The sequence below is a fragment of the Rana temporaria genome, chromosome 6 (genome assembly GCF_905171775.1).
Source record: "Rana temporaria chromosome 6, aRanTem1.1, whole genome shotgun sequence".
NCBI classification, from domain to species: Eukaryota; Metazoa; Chordata; class Amphibia; order Anura; family Ranidae; genus Rana; species Rana temporaria.
This window is the reverse complement of record NC_053494.1, coordinates 15899380-15923045: the sequence shown is the minus strand read 5'-3', so window position 1 is coordinate 15923045 and position 23666 is coordinate 15899380. Positions and strand designations below refer to the sequence as shown.

General features: G+C 44.7%; 2 protein-coding genes across 7 annotated transcripts in view; both read left to right on the top strand.

Annotated features, from left to right (window-relative positions):
• The first annotated feature begins 3517 nt into the window (after window positions 1-3517).
• LOC120943175 (E3 ubiquitin/ISG15 ligase TRIM25-like) lies at window positions 3518-9113 on the top strand. Of its 2 annotated transcripts, XM_040356318.1 has the most exons (3): window positions 3524-3618; window positions 3868-4040; window positions 6668-9113. In XM_040356318.1, the coding sequence occupies exon 3, from the start codon at window positions 6669-6671 to the stop codon at window positions 8244-8246; it is 1578 nt and encodes a 525-aa protein (XP_040212252.1). In that variant the 5' UTR covers window positions 3524-3618; window positions 3868-4040; window position 6668; the 3' UTR covers window positions 8247-9113. The 2 variants fall into 2 exon arrangements, with proteins under 2 accessions (XP_040212251.1, XP_040212252.1); XM_040356317.1 differs by lacking the exon at window positions 3868-4040 and having other exon boundaries at window positions 3518-3618.
• Window positions 9114-11619: 2506 nt separating this feature from the next.
• Window positions 11620-23666, top strand: part of CFAP70 (cilia and flagella associated protein 70) — a 57847-nt gene continuing 45800 nt past the window's right edge. For all 5 annotated transcript variants that reach the window (XM_040356316.1, XM_040356314.1, XM_040356313.1 and 2 more), the window contains exons 1-5: window positions 11620-11686; window positions 18314-18389; window positions 20143-20329; window positions 22052-22150; window positions 23085-23164. In XM_040356316.1, the coding sequence (XP_040212250.1) occupies window positions 18324-18389; window positions 20143-20329; window positions 22052-22150; window positions 23085-23164 (432 nt within the window). In that variant the 5' untranslated portion in view covers window positions 11620-11686; window positions 18314-18323. The remainder of the gene's footprint in view (window positions 11687-18313; window positions 18390-20142; window positions 20330-22051; window positions 22151-23084; window positions 23165-23666) is intronic.

The window sequence follows — 23666 nt, the reverse complement described above, 5'->3', positions numbered from 1 at the left end:
GGGCGTTCCTAGTTGATTGACAGGCTTCCGACGGTCGCATCCATCGCGTCACGATTTTCCGAAAGTAGCCGAACGTCGGTGCGCAGGCGCCGTATAGAGCCGCACCGACGTTCGGCTTCTTTCGGCTACTCGTGACGCGATGTATGCGACCGTCGGAAGCCTGTCAATCAACTAGGAACGCCCAGTCCCGCAGCCCATACCCGGAAGCGGCGGAGAAGATCGCTCTCTAAAACGGTAAGTATGGCTTAGATTTAAAAAAAACTACCCGAAAAAAACGTTGTTTTTCCCGACGAGATTCTTGGCAAGAATCTCTTGTTGCCCGAGTGTACACACTGGGGTAGATTCAAGAAGCAATTGCGCCTGTGTAACCATAGGTTACACAGCGCAATTGCTTACTTGCCCCGGCGTAACGAGTGCTCCTGATTCAGGAACCTCGTTACGCCAACTGCAGCCTAAGATCTGCGCGACATAAGGCTCTTATGCCCGCATATCTTAGGCTGCATTCTTGCGGTGGCCGCTAGGTGGCGTTCCCGTTGTGCTCAGTGAATAGTATGCAAATAGCATACTAACACCGATTCACAACGTTGCGCGAGCCCTGCGTACGCAATTTACGCCGTTTACGTACGGCGGTTTTCGCGCAAGGCTGCCCCTGCTATTAGCAGGGGCAGCCCATGTTTCATATACCCGTCGTTCCCGCGTTGCAAAATTTTAATTTTACGTAGTTTGCGTAAGTGAATCGTGAATGGCGCTGGACGCCATTCATGTTCACTTTGAAGCAAATGATGTCCTTGCGACGTCATTAGCCGCAATGCACGTCGGGAAAGTTTCCCGACGAAGCATGCGCTCTACGATCGGCGCGGGAACGCGCCTAATTTAAATGATTCCCGCCCCCTACGGGATCATTTAAATTGCGTGCTCTTGTGCCGGGCATTTTGCCGCGCGCCTGCGCAAGGGCAGCGGAGCAAATTTGCGGGGGCGCAGGGCAAAAACGTTGCCCTGCGCCTCCGTAAATAATGCGCAATTCTACCTGAATCCGGGCCCCTGACTTTTTCAAGGCAAGAACGCAGTGACGTCATCGCGTACGACCAGCATGCGCTCCTCACATTCGATGGCGTTGCCGCCATCTTGCTTCACCCTACCTATGCCGTGGAAGCTACCGCGCATGCGTCTAAGTCATTTCGAGCATGCGCGGGTTTCCGCGGCGACAGGTAAGTATACACACTCTCGGGTTTCTCGTCGGGAAACAGGCCGACAAGAATCTCGACGAGAAAAAAGAGCAGGATCTCTATTTTTCTCGTTGAGATTCTGGACAGATTTCACGACGAGAAACCTGAAAGCCTCGTACACACGCTCGGTTTTCTCGGCAAGAAAGCTCTGCCAGCAGTTTTCTTGCTGGTTCTTGCCGAGAAAACCGAGCGTGTGTACGAGGCTAAACAGTTCTTTTTTTTAAATCTGTGTACGCCGTGTGAAAAACAAAGTGACATTTTTATTACGGTAATGCTATTAATAGAACTGTATTTAAATTATTTTTGGAAGGCAATCAGCGCCTTTTCCAGGAAAAACAAAAAGTCGCCTAAAATATTACAGATTTGCGCAAAATGTAATCATGTCACAGAGCACCAGTGCGTCAGATGATAGCATTTTGCTTCCAGCACTTCTTTTTTTATATATATATATCTATAACGGACATAAAATCTTGACCAGCGCACGCGGTGGCTTCAATCTCATTAAAGCTATTTTTAGCCGCGTCTATTAGCACTTTTGCTGCACTTAAGATTTTTTGCTGCCAAAAGCCTCGACGGGCTGAGTTTTTCTTACGGGAAAATCGATGGTGCGTTTTTGAGGATAGGAGGGGCGCGGGGTCAGGCAGGCTGCGAGGATACGAGTCAGATTTATCTCGAAGAGAACTAGCGGAGTCTCTGTGAATGCGGGCAATTAGCGCGATCGTAAAAACAGAGACGTTCTAATTTGGTTTCGGCGAGGTTAGTCGGCGAGGCTAACGAGAACTTCAGAGAAGACAAAAGTGAATAAAGCGAATTCTCAAAGTTTGGGCTTTCTTCATCTTCTCGCTGACATCGCACCAATTAGAGCGTTTCGTTTGCTGGAAAAACTGTAACATCAAATGAAAGAATATTCAATTTGTAACGCTTAGCCTTTTGTCTTCCAGCGCCGTATATAAATGGCGGCTGATAACAAGCGCTTTTAAAGATACTCTGTGTTTAAAAACTGTCAAGCCGACTGTCAGCTTTCTGGTGGAATAATTAGGACGGCTCTAAAGCTACCCGATCACTTCCACACACTTTTTATTAGAATTATGGGCCCCTGGGCAAACTAAAGCACTGGGGCCCCTACCAGCCTGCCCCAATTTACGCACCTGCACTCAAGAATTAAAGTATATACAGTTGATAGAACTAAACATTTATTAATTAGTACTTTCAAGCAGAGCAAAGTACGATGGGTCAGGTGGGCACAGCACGGGGGTCAGAAGGGCACAGTGTGGGTTGGTCAGGAGGGCACAGTATGGAGATCAGTATAGCACAGTGTGGTTGGGTAAAGAGGGCACACTGTGGGTGGGTTAGGTGGGCAGTACTGGGATCAGTAAGGCATAGGGAGTTATTTACGAAAGGCAAATCCACTTTGCACTGCAAGTGCACTGAAAGTACACTTGGAAGTGCAGTCGCTGTAGATCTGAGGGGGAAATGCAAGGAAAATAAAAAACAGTATTTTTGCTTGTACACGATTGGATGATAAAATCAGCAGAGCTTCCCCTAATTTCAAAGCTTCCCCTCAGATCTACAGCGATCTACAGCAACTGCACATACATGCAAAAATACTGTTTTTTATTTTCCGAGGACAGCGATCTGTCATTTCCCCTAGTGAGTCCACCCCCCCTACAGTTAGAACACACCCAGGGAACATACTTAACCCCTTCCCCGCCCCCTAGTGTTAACCCCTTCCCTGCTAGTGGCATTTTTATAGTAATCAATGCATTTTTATAGCACTGATCGCTATAAAAATGCCAATGGTCCCAAAAATGGGTCAAAAGTGTCCGAAGTGTCCGCCATAATGTCGCAGTACCGAAAAAAAATCGCTGATCGCCGCCATTACTAGTAAAAAAAATATATTAATAAAAATGCCATAAAAATACCCCCTATTTTGTAAAAGCTATAACTTTTGCGCAAACCAATCAATAAACGCTTATTGCAAATTGTCAGTTAAAGCAACGCAGTGCCGAATCGCAAAAAGTGCTCTGGTCTTTGACCAGCAATATGGTCCGGGGCTGAAGTGGTTAAAGGCCACCAACAGAAAGTTCCATCTGTGTGGAAACAATGATACACATTTCATATGGCATAGGTACAGTGTAGCATGACCGTGCAATTGTCATTCAAAGTGTGACAGCGTGGAAAGATGAAAAAATTGGCCTGATCAGGAAGGGGGTGAAAGTGTTTGGTAGGCAAGCGGTTAATACCACTTTTAGTACAGCATTTCCTTTGGGTAACAAAGGGGTTAAACCAAGTCTCTGCCCAGCTGAGCACAGAGGAGTGTGATCATAAGGGAAGGAGCTTTCCACCATTTCTGAGTTTGGTGCTTTGCAGACAGACTTTCCTATAATATAAGGTATGTGTAACTTCCATTGTATTGTTATGTATTGTATTCAGGGCCGCCATCAGTGGGGTACAGGCAGTACACCTGTATAAATGTTTATTTTATATATATATATATATATATATATTTATTAAAGGGCACAGAGGTTTCTTTTTTATTATTTATTAAAGGTCCCCAGGGCCCCGGATGGCTAACCCCCTTTTTTTTATCATTTCTTTTATACATATATTTTTCTTTATTTCTTCTTTTTTTTTTGTAAAGGGACAATTTGCAGCAGCCCCACCCGTATGGACGTATGGACGTTCTAGTTGTCTGGCTTTTTCCAATGCTATTGGCCATACACGGATTACAATTCCACTGGTTCAGCAGGGACAAGCCAGATTTCTGTGCTTGTACTGAAGTCCATCTACTGACTGCCTTCTGTTGCATTCCAGATGAGGGTGTTTTTTTACTGTACCTGGGGTCTGGCGCATTTTTGATGCGTTTTACTGGATTCACACCTAATGCATTTTTTTTTTTTTTTTGTGTGCGTTTTGCAGATTTGAAGTGCAGTCCATTTGACATGGTTTCCTATGGAACATGTTCTGTAGTGCAAATCTGAAAAAAATGCAAAAAGCACGAAAAATGCGAGAATCCAGCCTTAGATCCAATTCACACCACATGCAGTCCAGTGCGTTTTTTTGTTTCTGCATCTGTTTTTGTTTCTTTTTTTTTTTTTTTTTTTTTTTATTGTCACTGGGAACTGCAAGCATTGGTGAGAACTCGGCCATTGGAATCCATGCGTTTTTGATGCAAAAAAAAAAAAAGTGTGGTGGGGGGGGGGGAACAAACAAAAAAGACAACTGGCCCTCAGGCCTAGTTCACACGTGTGTTTCAGTGATTTTTGGATGGGAAGGGGAACACATGTTGTGTGAACTAAGCCTGAGGGCCAGTTGTCTGTTTTTTTGCGCATCAAAAACGCATGGATTCCAATGGCCTCGTTCACACCAATGCTTGCAGTTCCCGGAGAGAAAAAAAAAAAAGTGGAACATGTTGCAGTGAACTTTACTGGGATACAGTAATGCATAGGTGCATTTCAGTGCGTTTTTGATGCCATTTTACTGCATTCCAGTACAGTTCAATGCAACATGTTCTACCTTTTTTTTTCGCCCCTGGAACTGCAAGCATTGGTGAGAATTGTGCCATTGGAATTCGTGTGTTTTTGATGCAGAAACAAAATGCTCTGGACTGCATGTGGTGTAAATTGGACCTAAAGGCTAGTTCACACAACATGCCTTCCAGTGCTTGATTATTTATTACATTTTTTTTTTGCATCCAAAGCACATAGAAAATAGGTTGCATGGTTTGCCATGGCATAGTTCACACTGATGCTTGCAGTTCCAGGGGGGAAAAAAAGTGGAACATGCTGCGCTGGAATGAAGTAAAACTGCACCAAAAACACTGGAATGCATCAAAAATGCACCGGATCCTAGTACTGTGGAAGGGGGGGGAAAAGCATCTGGAACACATTTTATAGGTAAAGTTGATCCAGGGAAAATCCGATTGCCTCTTGGGGGATCAGGAAGGAATTTTTTTTTTTTTTTTTTAATAATTAGAGCTAAGGCTGTCAATCTGCTGGAGGTCCCTCCCCTGTCACCATTTGTTCTCTTGGTGTCAGGAAAACTTGTTAGAAGTGATTCACGCTGATAACGGAGGAACAAAGCAGCAGACAGAAATGACACTTATGCCACGTACACACGATCGTAAAATCCGACAAGAAAACTGTGGATTTTTTTTATTTTTTGACGGAATCTTGGCTCAAACTTGTGTTGCATACACACACGGTCACACCAAGTTCCGACCGCCAAGAACGCGGTGACATACAACACTGAGTGAGTGAGAAACTTGTATAGCGCAACAAATGCGAACTTAATTGCCTCAAGGCGCTGGCACTATGACGAGCCGAAGAAAAATGAAGTTCAATGCTTCTGAGCATGCATGGTTTTTGGTGCGTCAGGATTGCATACAGACGATCGGAATTTCCTCCAAGAACTTTTCTTGTCGGAAAATTTGAGAACCAGCTTTCAAATTTTTCTTGGCGGAAATTCTGATGGAGCCTACACACGGTCAGAATTTCTGACCAAAAGCTCACATCTGACTTTAATTGTCGGAATTTTCGATAAGTGCTTATTTAACCACTTCCCGCCCGGTCAATGGACAATTGACGTCCAGGAAGTGGTTGTGAAATCCTGACTGGACGTCCTGCAGGATTTCATGCCGGCGCGCGCCAGTGCGCCGATCGGTGATGTGGGGTGTCAGTCTGACACTCTGCATCTCCGATCTCGGTAAAGAGCCTCCGGTGGAGACTCTTTACCACGTGATCAGCCGTGTCCAATCACGGCTGATCACGATGTAAACAGAAAGAGCCGTTGATGGCTCTTCCTCACTCGCGTCTGACAGACACGAGTAGAGGAGAGCCGATCGGCGGCTCTCCTGACAGGGGGGGTTCGCGCTGATTGTTTATCAGCGCAGCCCCCCCTCAGATGCCCACACTGGACCACCAGGGAAGGGCAGTAAAAAAAAAAAAAAAATAGATGCCAATCAGTGCCCACAAATGGGCACTGACTGGCAACATGGGCACAAGTGATGCCATCAGTGCCGCCTCTATGGTGCCCATCAGTGCCGCCTCACCGGTGCCCGTAATCAAAGTAGAAAACTTACTTATTTACAAAAAAAATTAACAGAAATAAAATAAACGTTATTTTTTTTCAAAATTTTCGGTCTTTTTTTAGTTGTTGCGCAAAAAAAAAAAAAACGCAGAGGTGATCAAATACCAACAAGAGAAAGCTCTATTTGTGGGAACAAAATGATAAAAAATTGTTTGGGTACAGTGTAGCACGACCGCGCAATTGTCATTCAAAGTGCGACAGAGCTGAAAATTGGCTTGGGCAGGAAGGTGCGTAAGTGCCTGGTATGGAAGTGGTTAATGCAAGTACACACTATAGAGGGATATGCTTTGTTCATATTTCAACCAACCAAATATTTTTTAACATAACATGTCCTTTAACTCTGATCCTTCTAGGATGACTTCATCTGATGATCTGGGGGAGGAGCTGAGCTGTTCAATCTGTCTGGAAAGCTACACGGACCCGGTATCCCTACAATGTGGTCACAACTTCTGCCAGAGTTGTATCAAATCTGTGCTGGATACCCAGGAGAGGTCTGCCGCTTATACGTGTCCTGTGTGCAGGGCGGAGTATTTAGAGCGCCCTCAGCCGGAGAAGAACGGAAATCTCTGTAACCTAGTGGAGTGTTACTTGCTGGCCCATCCAGAGCAAGAGAAGGCCAAGATGCTGTGCACCTACTGCGATTTTCCAGAATCGGCTACCAAGATGTGCCTTCAGTGCGAGACCTCTTTTTGCGGCAAGCACTTGAGCCGCCATAACAAGTCGGTTGACCATTGCTTAATCAACCCTACAACTTCTCTTGAAAACATGCAGTGCTCCACTCACAAGAAGATGCTGAAGTATTATTGTTTCGAAGACGAAGTTTGCATCTGCATATCTTGCTTTGCCGTGGGAGACCATCGGGGACACTTGGTGCAGCCAATCTATGAAGTCTCCGAGAAGAAAACAAAGGAGATGAGGAATATTTTGGAAACTCTAATGTCGGGAAAAAGAGAATCGGAAAAGTGCCTCCAAACGGCCATAAACCACGTAGAGAAAGTGCAGAGGAATGCAGACTCCATCACCAAGAAGGTCAATGGATCGCTCGAGGATATCCGGGAACAACTGAACAGTCTGGAGAGGAGAATTTCAGGGGAGCTCAACAGGCAGACCAAAGCGATTCGATCGCAAGTATCCAATCTGATCAAACGGTTGGACGTAAAATCGGATAGGCTGACTCAGAGTATTAACCGTATTCGGAGCATCTGCAACGACGAGGATCCCTTTTCCATCTTGAAAAGACGAAAATCGGCAAAGGATGTTATTGAAAATGTTCCCGACGAGGACAAAACAAGCCAACTCATTGGTGACCTGAACGAAGGTTTGGTCTCCAATATCTTGCACACGGGTCTGTTGGATATTGCAAATGGCATCAAGAAAAATATCCACCTATGTGATGTTTCGCCGCTGCTAATGGACATCAGAACGGCTCACAACAAGATGGAATTATCAGTGGACTTGAAATTCATGGCTGACTCTGATACGAACCACGGCCGGCTGAGGTCACCCCTGAGATTTATGGTTTACAACCAGGTGCTGAGTGTGAATAGCTTTAAAGAAGGACAGCACTACTGGGAAGTAGAGGCCAGCGTTGCTGGTATATGGGACATTGGCTTAGCCTATCCTAGCATCGAGCGAGATGGGAAACAGTCCGGTATTGGCGATAACAACAAGTCGTGGTGCCTGCGCAAATACACCAAAAAATACATGGCGGCCCACAACTCCAAAGCCCAGTCGCTGCTTCATGAACAATGCTCTCAAGTGATCGGAATCTATCTGGATTACGAGGCTGGTAGACTGTCCTTTTATGAGCTCTTCCACCCGTCTAAAGGGTTATACAGACATATACACAGCTTTACTGCCACCTTCACTGAGCCGTTGCATGTTGTGGTGTATGTGGACGATGGGGCCTGGGTCACATTCAAGCACACGTAAACCTTAATTTCCTTTCGCACTTGAGAATTCTCATTTTGGGGGTACAACCTTTTTTTTTTCTTTTAACAGGTGAATTTTATTGAGTTTTACTCAACATAAAAATACAGTAACAAAGGTGGTACATCCTTAAAGCAGACCTGCGCTTTGCCCTCACATGTTCTTTTAATGCCCCTTAGCCAGTAGTACATGTCGCCTTTATCTCCCCCACTACACGCTTCAACCACTGGTAGCAAAGAAAGAAGCCTATGAGCTACTTGACAATACCCTGATGTGACGGCAATGGTCCTTTACCAAGCACCAGTTCTATCACATAGGAAGGAGAGTGCCTAGCATGCTCCCCCGTACCTGGAAGTACTGGGTATTATCTTTACTGCCAGTAGTGCTCAGTGAAGGGAAGGTGAGTAAACTGTACTGGGAGGATTTTGAGTGAATTCCACTTCCTGGGTGGTATAAACAGTCTGCCACTAGAGTTTCTGATATCGCCCATGCCTCTGCACTGGCTTCTCCATATGTTTCTGCAATCGTGGAGGAACCGCCCAGACGGAAGGTTTAAAAAATGATGGCAAATACTTGAACCCTTTTGAGCCGGCTTTAAATTAAGTGGTCAGTCTTAGGCGGGGGTTAACCTTTTTAAGCAGAGATGGACTGTAGGAAATTTAATTGCATGTATGGTGGCTGGCAGCGTCCTACTTGCCAACATAAAGGTCCTCCATGAAAATGTATTAACTCCGATATTTTTTCTGCATAATTGCATTAAATTCCCAAAACAGACCCAGAATGTCTTTTTTAATTATCTTGTTTTACTGTGAAATCTGAAATGCTGGAATTTTCTATTTTAATGAATAAAATTTGAATGCATACACTTAAGGTTTGAGTCCTTGACTAATGCATGTGCAAGTTCCCGAGGCTCCGAATTTTCCCAATAACAAGGCTACAATCGCAAAGAAAAAAACCCCCATCCTTGCATTCTAAAATTGACCACTCGACACACACTCCTTTTTGGAGTCGAATGGCCATAGCAGCCATTTGTTTATTACAACAAACATAATACAATACAGAAATTATTCAGCCTACAATTTTAATGCATATAATACTTCATGCATAAACCGTTACAACAAAAACAAACTGAGATTTTTTTAACCATCCTGGTCTAGAGATCTTTGAAAGCCAATTATTATTCCTTAAATGGTTGTATCTGTACCCCATTAACCAAGAAGGCCCCACGCCGTGTATTACGCCAGCTCAGGGACAATTCCACTTTTTCTCCTTCAGATACAGCCACCTATCGGAAAAAAACATTGTTCCCATATGTCTGGTTAGTAAGGGAAGGGACACCCATACCTCCAGATGGGCCCAACCCCCCTAAACCTCCATTAATTTCTCAACACCGCCTTCAAAGACCCCATAGACCTCCCGCTGCTACGACTTGAGAACGCCATAAAAATGAAAAATTCCCACCCATCCCAATAGCCTACAAAACCCTGGGAACCCAAAAAAAAAACAAAAAAGGGGCACGAAGAAATAAAACAAAATCGGGTCCAAAAAAAGGGGAGGGTGGGCGGGAAATTAGTTGTTTTCTTCTTCTGCCACGAGCTCCGACTGAATCTGGTGGCCTAAGAAACACCCCTTACACTCCCCCCTTAGCAACCTCCCCCAACCTGACTGCCCTAATTCAAAAAACATGTCCCAGCCCCCCTCAACAACTTCGATGCTCCAGGGGGCCCCTTCACTGCAGCTGTGTAAGGGGCCCCAAAATTACTGAAGGTGGCCCTGGGAAGAGGTAAGAAGTCTATCCCCCCCCCCCCCGGCTCAACAAGTATGATCGGTCGGCACACTGCCCCCCCGCTGCTCAACAACTTCAATAGGTCGGTCGGCAAATCCAGTCCTCCTCAACAACTATGATCGGTTGGCGGTAACAACCCACCCCCCCCACTTCTCTGCTCCATGGGGCCCCTTCGATTATTAAGCCCAGAGGCCCCCACCACCTGCCTGGGTGTCCGATAAAATAATCCCCATAGTTGGTGTCAGTCGGAGTAAATAATCCCTATGCTCACACCTGTGAATGGGCCAGACAATGGGAGATCCCCAGCGGCGCTCATGGAAGGATGACCTGCGAGCGATCGCCCCGACACAGGTGGATGTCAATTAGGCCATAAAATATAAAGGTTTTGGAGGATCTGTGGCTGCATTGTGTATGAGATCCTTTTTGTACAGTTGGGGGGATTCTTAAGCAGCTGACTTGGAATCCTTAACCACTTAACGCCCGCCGCACGACTATTTACGTCCGCAAAAAGGCACGGACAGGCAGAAGGGCGTATATATACGTCCTTGCCTTTCCGCGGGTCGGGGGTCCGATCGGGACCCCCCCGCTGCGTGCGGCGGGCGGATTCCCGCGGGGAACGATCCGGGACGACGGTGCGGCTATTCGTTTATAGCCGCTCCGTCGCGATCGCTCCCCGGAGCTGAAGAACGGGGAGAGCCGTGTGTAAACACGGCTTCCCCGTTCTTCACTGTGGCGGCACATCGATCGAGTGATCCCTTTTATAGGGAGACTCGATCAATGACGTCAGTCCTACAGCCACACCCCCCTACAGTTGTAAACACACACTAGGTGAACCCTAACTCCTACAGCGCCCCCTGTGTTTAACTCCCAAACTGCAACTGTCATTTTCACAATAAACAATGCAATTTAAATGCATTTTTTGCTGTGAAAATGACAATGGTCCCAAAAATGTGTCAAAATTGTCCGAAGTGTCCGCCATAATGTCGCAGTCACGAAAAAAATCGCTGATCGCTGCCAATAGTAGTAAAAAAAAAATGAATAAAAATGCAAAAAAACTATCCCCTATTTTGTAAACGCTATAAATTTTGCGCAAACCAATCGATAAACGCTTATTGCGATTTTTTTTTTTTTTTTTTACCAAAAATGGGTAGAAGAATACGTATCGGCCTAAACTGAGGGAAAAAAATGTTTTTATATATGTTTTTGGGGGATATTTATTATAGCAAAAAGTAAAAAATATTGCATTTTGTTCAAAATTGTCGCTCTATTTCTGTTTATAGCGCAAAACATTAAAACCGCAGAGGTGATCAAATACCACCAAAAGAAAGCTCTATTTGTGGGGAAAGAAGGACGCCAATTTTGTTTGGGAGCCACGTCGCACGACCGCGCAATTGTCTGTTAAAGCGACGCAGTGCCGAATTGTAAAAACGCCTTTGGGCATTTAGCAGCATATTGGTCCAGGGCTTAAGTGGTTAAACACATTCCCGGGACATGGAAAGAAGAACACACAGAGCTGGATGGACAGGCTCTCCGGTAGCCTAGCAACCAGCAAGAATGGCTGTGGGCCTGGCCTCCATTGTTTATGCTTGTTGCTAGGAGACGAGGACGCTGAGCCTGGGAAGCTGAGACAGCAGATCTGTGTGCAGGAGACGTCCAGGTATGGGGTACAGGGGCCCACATGGACTCACCCAGATTATTCCACAAATTGGGGGGGGGGGGGCAGGGACTATATAGGACTATGGGCTATTTATGACAAATGGGGACAAATCTTTCATCCCATTTAGATCAAAATCTCATTTTGTAAAGAAGCACAAAACAGCCAATCATGAGCAAGGAAAATAACATTTAAAAAAAAAAAACAAGTTTAAAAAAAAAAATGTGTTTTTTTTGCTGCTGGGACGTGATTGGATGATTGAAGTCAGCACATCGCTAGATTCACTAAGCTAGGTGAGTATTCACATTGTGACTTTTTTTTTAATTAGCTTAGTAAATTGGAAGGGGGGGGGGGGGGTGGTGGCTGTTTTGACTTCAGTCATCCAATCATGTGCAAGCAGAAATGTTTTTTTATATATTTTTATTTTTTTACTTTAGTAATTTTTTTTTCTTTTAGTATTTTTTTTTTTAAATATTTTCCTCTAGTATTTTGCTTTAGTTAATCAACCCCAATGAGGGTCATCACCTGTACTATGAAAATGATGACCCTCACCAGGGTGTAAAAAAAAAAAATAATAATAATAAATATATATATATATATATATATATATATATATATATATATATATATATATATATATATATATATATATATATATATATATATATATATATATATATATTCTATTTTTTTTTTTTATAACTTTTTTGCATGTCTATCATAACTCTTACAAACTTGTTGTTCCATATTTGTAGTGTGTGTGTGTATATGTATGTGTATATATAGGCCCGGATTCACATACATCGGCGCATATTTATGCCGGCGTAGCGTATCATTTTTAAGCTACACCGGCGTAGCGCAGAGCGCCAAGCACAGTTTTTACAAAGCACTCGCCCCCAAATCTACGCTGGGTTTCCTTGGCATAAGCCAGCGTAGGTGGAAGTGGACGTGAGCCATGCTAATGAGGCGTGACCCCATGTAAATGATAAACTGAGCGTCATAAAGATACAAATAACGTACGGCGCATGCGCCGTCCCGTGGACGCAACCCAGTGTGCATGCGCAGATTCACGTCGAAACTACTCCCTAAGATATGTCGTATCGCTGCCTACGACGTGAATGTAACCTACGCCCAGCCCTATTCACGTACTACTACATAAACGACGTAAAATACGACGGCTGTGTTCCCTGGTCCATACCTTTGCATGAGTTGCGCCTCCTATATGGGGAATAACTTTACGCCGGACGTAAGTCTTACGCAAACCGTGTATATGATGCGCCGGGCGCAACTACGTTTGTGAATCGGCGTATCTCCCTCATTTGCATATGTGCATAGAAAATCTATGGAAGCGGCAAATGCGCCCGGCGTTACTATGCGCCCACGATACGGTCGTCGGAAGCCTATTTTCTGGCGTATCTAGTTTTGTGGGCACGGCGCACAGATACGACGGCGCATAGTTACACTTACGCCGCGTATCTCGAGATACGTCGGCGTAAGTGCTTTGTGAATCCGGGCCATAGTGTGTGTAATATATATATTTTTTATATAATATATATATATTTATTTATTACGCACACAATTATGTGCCCAGACACTGTGCACTATGCTGACACTAACCTCTGTTTTAAATAAAAAAATAAATTCAAGTATTCATTCTTAAAGTGTAACTAAAAGCAAAACTTTTTTTTTATTTTTTTCATTTGAGATAGCGTCAGGAAGGGTTATAACCCCTGTCATTTTCTTTCCATCTGTGTCCCATTGCAGTGATTTCCCTTCACTTCCTGTCTCATAGCCAAAACAGGAAGTGAGAGGAAATCCCTGGTAGTCACCAGAACTAGTGTCCCCATTGGAAGATTTCCCCGCTATTCCTGTTTCTGTGTCACCCCAAAATGTGGGAATTTTCTTTTATGTTGACTATAGATGATACAAGTAAACAGGACAAATAGAGAGAGTGAATCTCCCTGACGGGGGCACAGGCAGCAATAAAAACCCGACAGGGAATCTAATCCATCTCCCCTCTATCCAAAACAAAAAGTTTTTTCCCTTTATACTTTAGCTTGGAAATTTCCCTTCTATTGCTCCCGGCCTCCTCCAAATCTCCGAATTCCTTTTGCTGTATATTTTTGCTGCTGTGATCTGACTTCCTGTTAGAGGGTGGCTACATTCGTTCTTTACGGTCCCCCTGTATGTAGGAATGTAGTCATCCTCTCTTGCTCGCTCCAGAGATGCACTATGGCAGGGGTTCTCAACTCCTGTCCATGGGACCTACTAACAGGCCAGGTTTTATGTATTACCTTGGGGGAGATGCAGTCTAGAATACTGCAATCACTGAGCAGCAAATTATATCATCTGTGATGTATTTCAGTTATCGTGCAAACCTGGCCTGGCACCATTGGGTGCTCCAAGGAGAGTAGTAACGCCGGTGATCTGCCAATATGGTTCCGGCTATCAGGATGGTTCCTGTAAGGACTGCGCAGGCGCAATCCTTGCCGACGGAAATATCAGAAGCTCGGCCAGCATCCAGGGCGACGTGGAATTTGAGGAAAGTGGCCAGTCGGCCCCCTGGCTCTTTTTTTAACATCCTCCAATCCACGGGGATGTTAAGGAATGAGCCTGGATGCCGGCCGAGGTTCGGAGATTTCCGTCGGTAAGGATTGCGCCTGCGCAGTCCTTACTGGAACCATCTGTATAGGGGAACAATACCGACAAGTCAACGGCACATCACGTGCCACAGTTAACAGTGGGTGTGGTCAAATTGCTCTTGCTGACATCATCACTCTAACTCAGAATCTACGCCGACTTATGTTTAAGCGTATGCTCAAACAGAGATACGCTTAAACATATCTAAGATACGACGGCTTGCGCCGTCCAATCTTAGATTGCAATATTTCGGATGGCCTGCTAGGTGGCGCTTCCATTGCGGTCGGCGTAGAATATGTAAATGAGTACATACGCCAGATTTACGAACATACGCCCAGCCGACGCAGTACTTTTACGCCATTTACGTAAGAGATAGGCCGCGTAAAGTTAGAGCTGGGCCCTAGTTGAACTAGTAATGTCAAGTATGGCCGCCGTTCCCGCGGCGAAATTCGAATTTTTTACGTCGTTTGCGTAAGTTGTCTGTGAATCGGGATCTACGTCGTTTACGTCCACGTCGAAATCAATAGGCCCGTGCGGTGTACTTAGCCGCAATTCACACTGTAGGCGCCCGGCGCATGCTCAGTTCGCGAAAAACGTAAGGTCAAGCCCCATTAACATACAACACGCCCCCCTCAAACACATTTGAATTAGGCGCCCTTACGCCCGCCGATTTAGGCTACGCCGCCGTAACTTAGCAGGTAAGTACATTGTGAATCATGTACTTGCCTCGCTAACTTACGGCGGCGTAGCCTAAATGCCTTAATCTATGCCGCCGCAACGTTGCGGCCATGTACTTGAATCTAGCTAATTGTGTTACGCTCCTTTGGTAATTTAGCTCAATGTCTCCACCTACTGGTAAATACAAAGTAGCATAATCATTAATAATACACAATGTGACAATACACAGGAGTATGACAAATAGCAGACATAGGGCTAGGGTCACATTTGTGGATTGCAGGAACATTTGCATCCCTTTTGCAGGCTTGTGGTGATGCCTTTAACCCTTAATGACACCCCAATGCAACCTTGCTAATGTGCGACGCGCATTTGGTGCAGTTTTAAAAAAGGTCTGTGCGCTATTGTGCGATTTTCACTTGTAGGCTGCCCACTGAAATGAATAGGCTGCCCTAAATGAGACAAGCATCACCTTTACAAAGGTGCATGGAGCCCAAATAACAGTAGTGCTGAGATTTATTTATTGTTTGCACTAAAGATATACCCAAAGATAGAATTGGCATTCGGGGCCCATTCACATTGTCGCTCATCCCCCATAGAGCACGAAGAGCTGTCTGTTTCCTCATCTTAGTACATAGGGGCAGATTCACGTAGAAATCTGTTACGCTGCGGCGGCGTAACGTATCCCATTTACGTTACACCGCCGCAGGTTTACAGCGTAAATGCCTGATTCACAAAGCACTTACCTGTAAACTTGCGGCGGCGTAGCGTAAATCCGCTCGGCGCAAGCCCGCCTAATTCAAATTGGACGGGCACCATTTAAATTAGGCGCGTTCCCGCGCCGAATGTACTGCGCATGCTCCGTCCGTAAAATTACCCGACGTGCATTGCGCTAAATGACATCGCAAGGACGTCATTGGTTTTGACGTTAACGTAAATGGCGTCCGGCGCCATTCACGGACGACTTACGCAAACGACGTGAAATTTTAAATTTTGACGTGGGAACGAAGGCCATACTTAACATTGGTTACATCACCTAGAGGGCATGCTTAGTTTTACGTGACGCATCTCTACGGAAACAACGTAAATTTAGATCGACGGGCAAAGCGAACGTTCGTGAATCGGCGTAACTAGTCATTTGCATATTCTACGCCGACCGCAATGGAATCGCCACCTAGCGGCCGGCCTAGAATTGCATCCTAAGATCCGACGGTGTTACACAGTTACACCTGTCGGATCTTAGGGCTATCTATGCGTAACTGATTCTATGAATCAGGCGCATAGATACGACAATCGTATCTCAGAGATACGACGGCGTATTAGGAGATACGCCGTCGTATCTCTTTTGTGAATCTGGCCCTGAGAGTTTAGGGGAAAAAAAGGGGGCGGAGAGCTGAAGTTACACTCTGCAGAGCTCAGTGAGGAGAGTTCTGAGAGCTGATTGGAGGGAAGGGACACGCCCCCTTCACACAGGAACAGAGCCTAGGTTGTCAATCTGATGGAGGTCCCTCCCCTGTCACCATTTTTCTCTTGGTGTCAGGAAAACCTGTCGTAAGTAATTCATGCTGATAGCAGAGGAAAGAAGCAGCAGACAAAAGTGACACTTATTTTTTTATTATAAAGCAGGGGTCTCAAACTGGCTGCGCTCCATCTGTTGCGGAACTACAAGTCCCATGAGGCGTTGCAAGACTCTGACAGGTACAAGAATGACTCCCACAGGCAGAAGCATGATGGGACTTGTAGTTCCACAACCAGGGCTGCTGTTAGAGATCACAGGGCCCCATACAACCTACCTGGCAGGCTGCAGAGAGCCACACAGGGCATCCTTCTGTAATTGCTCCTCCGCCCTGACCACACCAATTCCCCCTGCTGTTCGGGCCCCCTTGTGTGGCTGGGCCCCCTACAGGAGGACTGGTGGCCCCCACCCTATCAGCGGCCCTGTCCACAATAGCTGGAGGGCCGCCAGTTTCAGACCCCTGCTATAGAGGGATATGCTTTGTTCATATTTCATGTCTGAAGTTTACAACCACTGTGGTGCGAGAGATGTTAAAAAGGAACTAAACCCTCCCATTCTTTACAGCCAAGGAAGCTGCCATCTTAGCCTGTCTTTGACCTGCAGTTGATCAGTTATAACTCCAGCCATTTGTTGGCTTGATGGTTTGGTTTAGAACACAAGCAACTGTGACAGCATTCACAGCCCACCTTGAATGTACAGTAGCTGTTGTGGGAAACTGTTAAATCGCTGAGTTTTGCTTTAACCACTTCAGCCCCGGAAGATTTGGCTGCTCAATGACCGGGCCATTTTTTGCAATTCGCACTGCGTCGCTTTAACTGACAATTGCGCGGTCGTGCGACGTTGTACCCAAACAAAATTGATGTCCTCTTTTTCCCACAAATAGAGCTTTTTTTTGGTGGTATTTGATCACCTCTGCGGTTTTTATTTTTTGCGCTATAAACAAAAAAAAAGAGCAAGAATTTTGAAAAAAACACATTTTTTTTTTTACTTTTTTTGCTATAATAAATATCCCCAATTTTTTTTTTTTATTAAAAGCTATTTTTTCCCTCAGTTTAGGCCGATACGTATTCTTCTACATATTTTTGATAATAAAAATCGCAATAAGCGTTTATTGATTTGCGCAAAAGTTATAGTGTCTACAAGATAGGGAAAAGATTTATGGAATTTGTATTATTATTATTATTATTTTTCTAGTAATGGCGGCGATCTGTGATTTTTATCGGACTGCGACATTGCGGCGGACACATTTTGACAAATTTTTGGGACCTTTGTCATCTATAACGCGATCAGTACTATAAAAATGCACTGTTTACTGTGTAAATGTCACTGGCAGGGAAGGGGTTAAACACTGGGGGGCGATCAAGGTGTTAACTGTGTTCCCTAGTGTGTGTTTTAACTGTGGGGGGATGGGGAGTGACTGGAGGAAATGACAGATCGTTGGTCGGGTGGAGGTGGGGTCACTCCCGCGCATGCTCGGGGGTTCAGGCAGTTGGGTATTGCCAGACTTGAACATTGAGGTGCACATCGCTGTACAGGGGAGGACAGGCAGGTAAGTAACTTTAATGCAGAAGAGACAAAGCATGCCTGGTCGGCCATTTTGAATTTTTAACATAAAGTTTCACTTTAAGTCCTCTAACGGACGATCCCTTTAAGTCAAGTTTGCATGTTGGGGATTGGATGTGTTTCTCGAAGGCGGTCAGCGGTTCCCCCCACTGACCCCCTATGATGGAGTGCGTTAATAAGTGACGCTTGTAATGGGACCTTCATCCCTAATCTCATGCTTTCTTGTCTCCGTTCAGACCCGTCGCTATGGAGACGCCGCTGGTTCGCCCTCCTGTGCCGGTACACATCACGGTCCTTCGAGCATATGATCTGGTAACACTTTTCATAAATAGCACTTAGTGGGGGGAGGAGCTACCGACTGGGTTAACCCTTCACTGACACACCACAAGTTTTCTCAATGATAGAGAGAGAGAGATAGAAAGATCCATAGATAGATATATAGATCCTTAGATAGATAGATCCATAGATAGATAGATAGATAGATCCATAGATAGATAGATAGATAGATAGATAGATAGATCCATAGATAGATAGATAGATAGATAGATAGATAGATAGATAGATCCATAGATAGATAGATAGATAGATAGATCCATAGATAGATAGATAGATCCATAGATAGATAGATAGATAGATAGATCCATAGATAGATCCATAGATGGATAGATAGATAGATCCATAGATAGATAGATAGATCCATAGATAGATAGATAGATAGATAGATCCATAGATAGATCCATAGATGGATAGATAGATAGATCCATCCATAGATAGATAGATCCATAGATAGATAGATAGATTGATCCATAGATAGATAGATAGATAGATAGATAGATAGATAGATAGATCCATAGATAGATAGATAGATAGATAGATAGATAGATAGATAGATAGATAGATCCATAGATAGATAGATAGATCCATAGATAGATAGATAGATTGATCCATAGATAGATCCATAGATAGATCCATAGATAGATAGATAGATCCATAGATAGATAGATAGATCCATAGATAGATAGATTGATTGGAGCTTCTGTGAGGCTTCAATGAGGCTTTGGTGGGGCTTTAAGTGAGTCCTGTTTACACCTTTGCTTTTGCTTGGTGCTTCAACGAGGCTTCGATGGTGCTTTGATGAGGCTTTGGTGGGGCTTTGATGGAGCTTCGATATGGCTTTGGTGGAGCTTCGGTGGAGCTTTGCTGGGGCTTTGGTGGGGCTTTGGTGGGGCTTTGATGGTGCTTCGATGGGGGCTTTGGTGGGGCTTTGATGGAGCTTAGATGGGGCTTTGATGGCGCTTCGATGGGGCTTTGATGGCGCTTTGATGGGGCTTTGGTGGAGCTTTGGTGGGGTTTTGGTGGGACTTCAATGGGGCTTTGGTGGAGCTTCGATGGGGCTTTGATGGCGCTTTGATGGGGCTTTGGTGGAGCTTTGGTGGGGTTTTGGTGGGGCTTCGATGAGGCTTTGTGAGGCTTCAATGAGGCTTCGGTGGGGCTTCAAGCGAGCTTTGCCATAGACTTCTATGGAGGCTTTGAAGACGCTTTGAAGCACAACTAAAGCTACATGGGGTATCATTTTTGAAGCAAAGTAAAGCAAAAGCACGGTGTAAACAGGACTGTAAGCTAACCATTTTATTTAGTGACAGAGGCTATGACTGGCGTTCAGAGAGCTTTAACAAAGCATGTCCGAAGCCTTGTTTTGAAGCAAAGTGTAAACTAGCCCTTAATGTGTGTTGAAGCCAAAGCAAGTGTAAATGAGATTTAGGCAGAAACATTTCTGGATACTTTTTTAGTTTTTACTAAGCCTTAATCCCTGATAAAAGGAGAGTGTGTTTGCCCCTGAAACGCGTTGCCTCTTTTATGTTTTAAGCATTAAAACGATTTGGACTTATGGTTCACCACTGAGTTTGGCGCTCCTTTGTCCGTTGTTTTTTCTTGCAGACACTGACATCTAAACAGAGACTGCCCAAATATCTATATCAGACAAGTCCTACGCCGACTGTTGGCTATTATTATAAACATTAATTGTATTCACCTTCTGCTTTTGTGCTGAATATGCTTTTTACAGAAAGGGGTTAAAGGTGACTCTCCGGTGACTTACCTGAGGTCAGAGTTCAACAATGTCCTCCTGGGTGACTCCCCGAAACTGGAAGCCACCCCACACCAACAGACTGAGTACAACTTCACCACAAGCTTTGACCTTGGCGGGGAAAGCCCCCATGGCCTGGACGATGTGGCCCACAAACCTTTCATAGGTAGGTTACTCGGCTTGGAGATGCTGTTTATTTTACCTAAAAGAAGTCCGAGACAAATCGATCTTCTTATCCAGTGTGAAAGATTTCAGCAACTGTAAAGGTTTAAATTATATAATATGTATAAATTATGTAATCCAGTAATACCTTGGATTACAAGCAAAATTCGTTTCAGAAGAATGCTTGTAATCCAAAGCACTTGTATATCAAAGCGAGTTTCCCCATAGAAAATAATGGAAACTCAGATAATCCGTTCCACATCCACTGCTTGTCTCTGCAGTCCCGCATGTGACCAGAGGTGCCGGGGCGCCGGAGACACTCAGAGATGCTCGGAGACACTTGGGAACGGAGTGTCTCCGAGCGTCACCAGTGCCCCTGCACCTCTGGCCAAATGCAGTACTGCACACCCCAGAGGCTTAAATCCTGCAAAAAAAAAGAGGTAACCAGGTAAGCCAATGATCAGAATAAGCACAGACACACAGTGGAACCTTGGATTACGAGCATAATCCGTTCCAGGAGAATGCTTGTAATCCAAAACACTTGCATATCAAAGCAAGTTTCCCCATAGAAGTCAATGGAAATGAAAATAATTAGTTCCACATTGACTTCTATAGCATGCAATACCGCATGCGGCCAGAGTTGGGGGGGCGCCGGAGAGCATCGGAAAGGCCCGGGGATGGCTTGGCTGAACTTGAAAAACCTTGGAAAGGCTCGAGAACTGAGTATTTCTGAGTTTTTCCAAGCATTTCTGAACGACTCTGAATGGCTGCGCTCTGCTCCAGCAGCCCCCCCCCCCCACCACCACCACCTCAGGCCAAACGCAGTACTGCACACCGCTGTGGCTTGAATCCTGCTCGTTTTGCGAGACAACACTCGCAAACCGGGTCAGGATTTTAAAAAAAACAGCGCTCGTATTGCGAAACGCTCGTTAACCGCATTACTCGCAATTCAAGGTTTCACTGTATTAAAAAAAAAATTCACAGTAGTTATCCAGGGTCTGAACAGGCTGAAGTCAGACAGGCCTGATTCTAGGAGGTGAGCAGATCAGGCGCTTAGGCTGCATTCACACCTGAGCGTTTTGAAGCCTGAAGCTAGAAAACGCTAGAGGGGAAAAAATACATTATTCTCTATGGAGATGGTTCACATCTCCACTCCAAAACGCCTGAAGCCGAACGCCTGAAGCTGCGAATCGGGCTGATTTGGGCGTTTTTGAACGTTTGAATCCCCATAGAAACTAATGGAAACGCTCGATACAAGCGTCTAGCGCGACAACGAGCGTTTCTACGGGCGTTTTGTCGCTTTAATCTGTTCTGTAAAATAGAACATTCACCCAGGAAGAAGATAAAAAAAATCTACAAACATAGCAACAAGTGATGAAAGAGATGATCGTTTTTCCTATTGGCTAAAATAAAAAACGACGAAGTTCAAAAACGTCGGACAACGCTGTATGGAAACGCGCGAATACGCACGACAAAACGTGCGACAAAAAACGCCGAAAAAAACGTCCGAAAATGCTACGCTCAGGTGTGAATGCGGCCTTACTGAATGTCCAGCAGTCTACTTAAAGACTTCCTTGATTAAGACAGGTGTGCACAGCAAATGCCTAAACTGCAGTGTTGACTAATAACCAGCAGGTGGTGAGGGCTCAAGCCTGATTGTTACATAGTTCTCTCTTATTAGTAATAATTCTTTCCGATTGGTAATACTCACTTCCTCTACTTGCAGTCACCGTCATTGAGATACTGCCCAAGGAGAAGAAGCAGAAAGAGGAGAAGACAGTTGTTCTGGGACAGGCAGCCGTGGATCTGCTTCCTCTGCTACAAGGTGGGGAATGTTTATACTTCTTCCTTTTAATTGGCTCCTATTGACTTTTTATATTACTTACAAGCTCCACCTAGCCACAGGAAGATAAAAATTGAAGTGGTTGAAAGATCAACATATTTTGTTTGGGTACAGCATAGCACGACTGGGCAATTGTCAGCTAATTACTCTAATACCTGTTTTTGTATTCTATGTTAGAGCTGGTTAACGGTTTGGTGGTCCCAGAACAAATCTCCCGAGGAAGCCATTTTGGCGAAACATGTTGGGACAGGACACTTTACTGTGACCACCTTATGTGGAAATTTGGGAAGCCAGCGACCCCAATCTATGCTCTAATGCCGCGTACACACGATCATTTTTTAGGTTCTGAAAAACGACAATTTTTTTTCTAACATGCTGCATTTTTTAACGTCGTTTTAAACGATGTCGTTTTTCGGGTTGTAAAAAATGATCGTGTGTGGGCTAAAACGACGTAAAAAAACAGCACATGCTCAGAAGCAAGTTATGAGACGGGAGCGCTCGTTCTGGTAAAACTGCCGTTCATAATGGAGTAAGCACATTCATCACGCTGTAACAGACAAAAAAGCGCAAATCGTCTTTTACTAACACGGAATCAGCTAAAGCAGCCCAAAGGTGAATAGAACTTCCCCTTTAAAGTGCCGTTGTACGTGTTGTACGTCACCGCGCTTTGCTAGATCATTTTTTTAAAACGATGGTGTGTGGGCAACGTCGTTTTTAATGATGAAGTTGGGAAAACGTCGTTAATAATCAGTTTTTAATGAACCCCTCTTTCATGCATAGATATTTGTATTAATAAAAATATATTTTCTTTTTTAGATATATTGTCTATATGTTTTTTCTCTTGCTACTAGAAAAAGAGATACGTTTATATCTTTCTATACTGTAAATCTTGATTGCTAAACCCATTTTTTTTTAGGTGAATGTAATTTTAAGATGACGGTGCCACTGCATCCAGCAACTGGCTCTCCGCTGGAAAACATTCACCCAGATGCCAAGGTATTTATACCACACTGAGGGTTCAACTGATGTACTTTGTGTTCATTGAATTCATTGTGATGCTTTCATAGGTGTGCGCAGCCTATTGCATTAGGGTGTGCACCCTAAAGCTCAAACACACATGTGTGTGTATGTGTCTACATATATTTGACCTGGCACACTGACCTCCCTGCCGACACAGTGAAAGAGAAGAGCATAAACACTTCTCTTATGGTAGAGCAGGTAAGGGGTAGATCTTTTACATGTAACTTCTGCTACACAGAGCGATATTACTAATGCACATGGGGTGATTAGGGTGTGCCTGGGCACACCCAGCACACAATGTGCGCATGCCTATGGATGCTTTTCATTTCATTTTCCCTTGGATGAGGCCTTTCATGATCTTGCTTTATGTGGGGTCCCCATAGAACTAGTTTGTCCTGCTGGAACCATCGTGTGAATTTGGTAATACGTTTGGTGTACCATCAGAACTATGGGCCAGATTCACAAAAGAGATACGCCG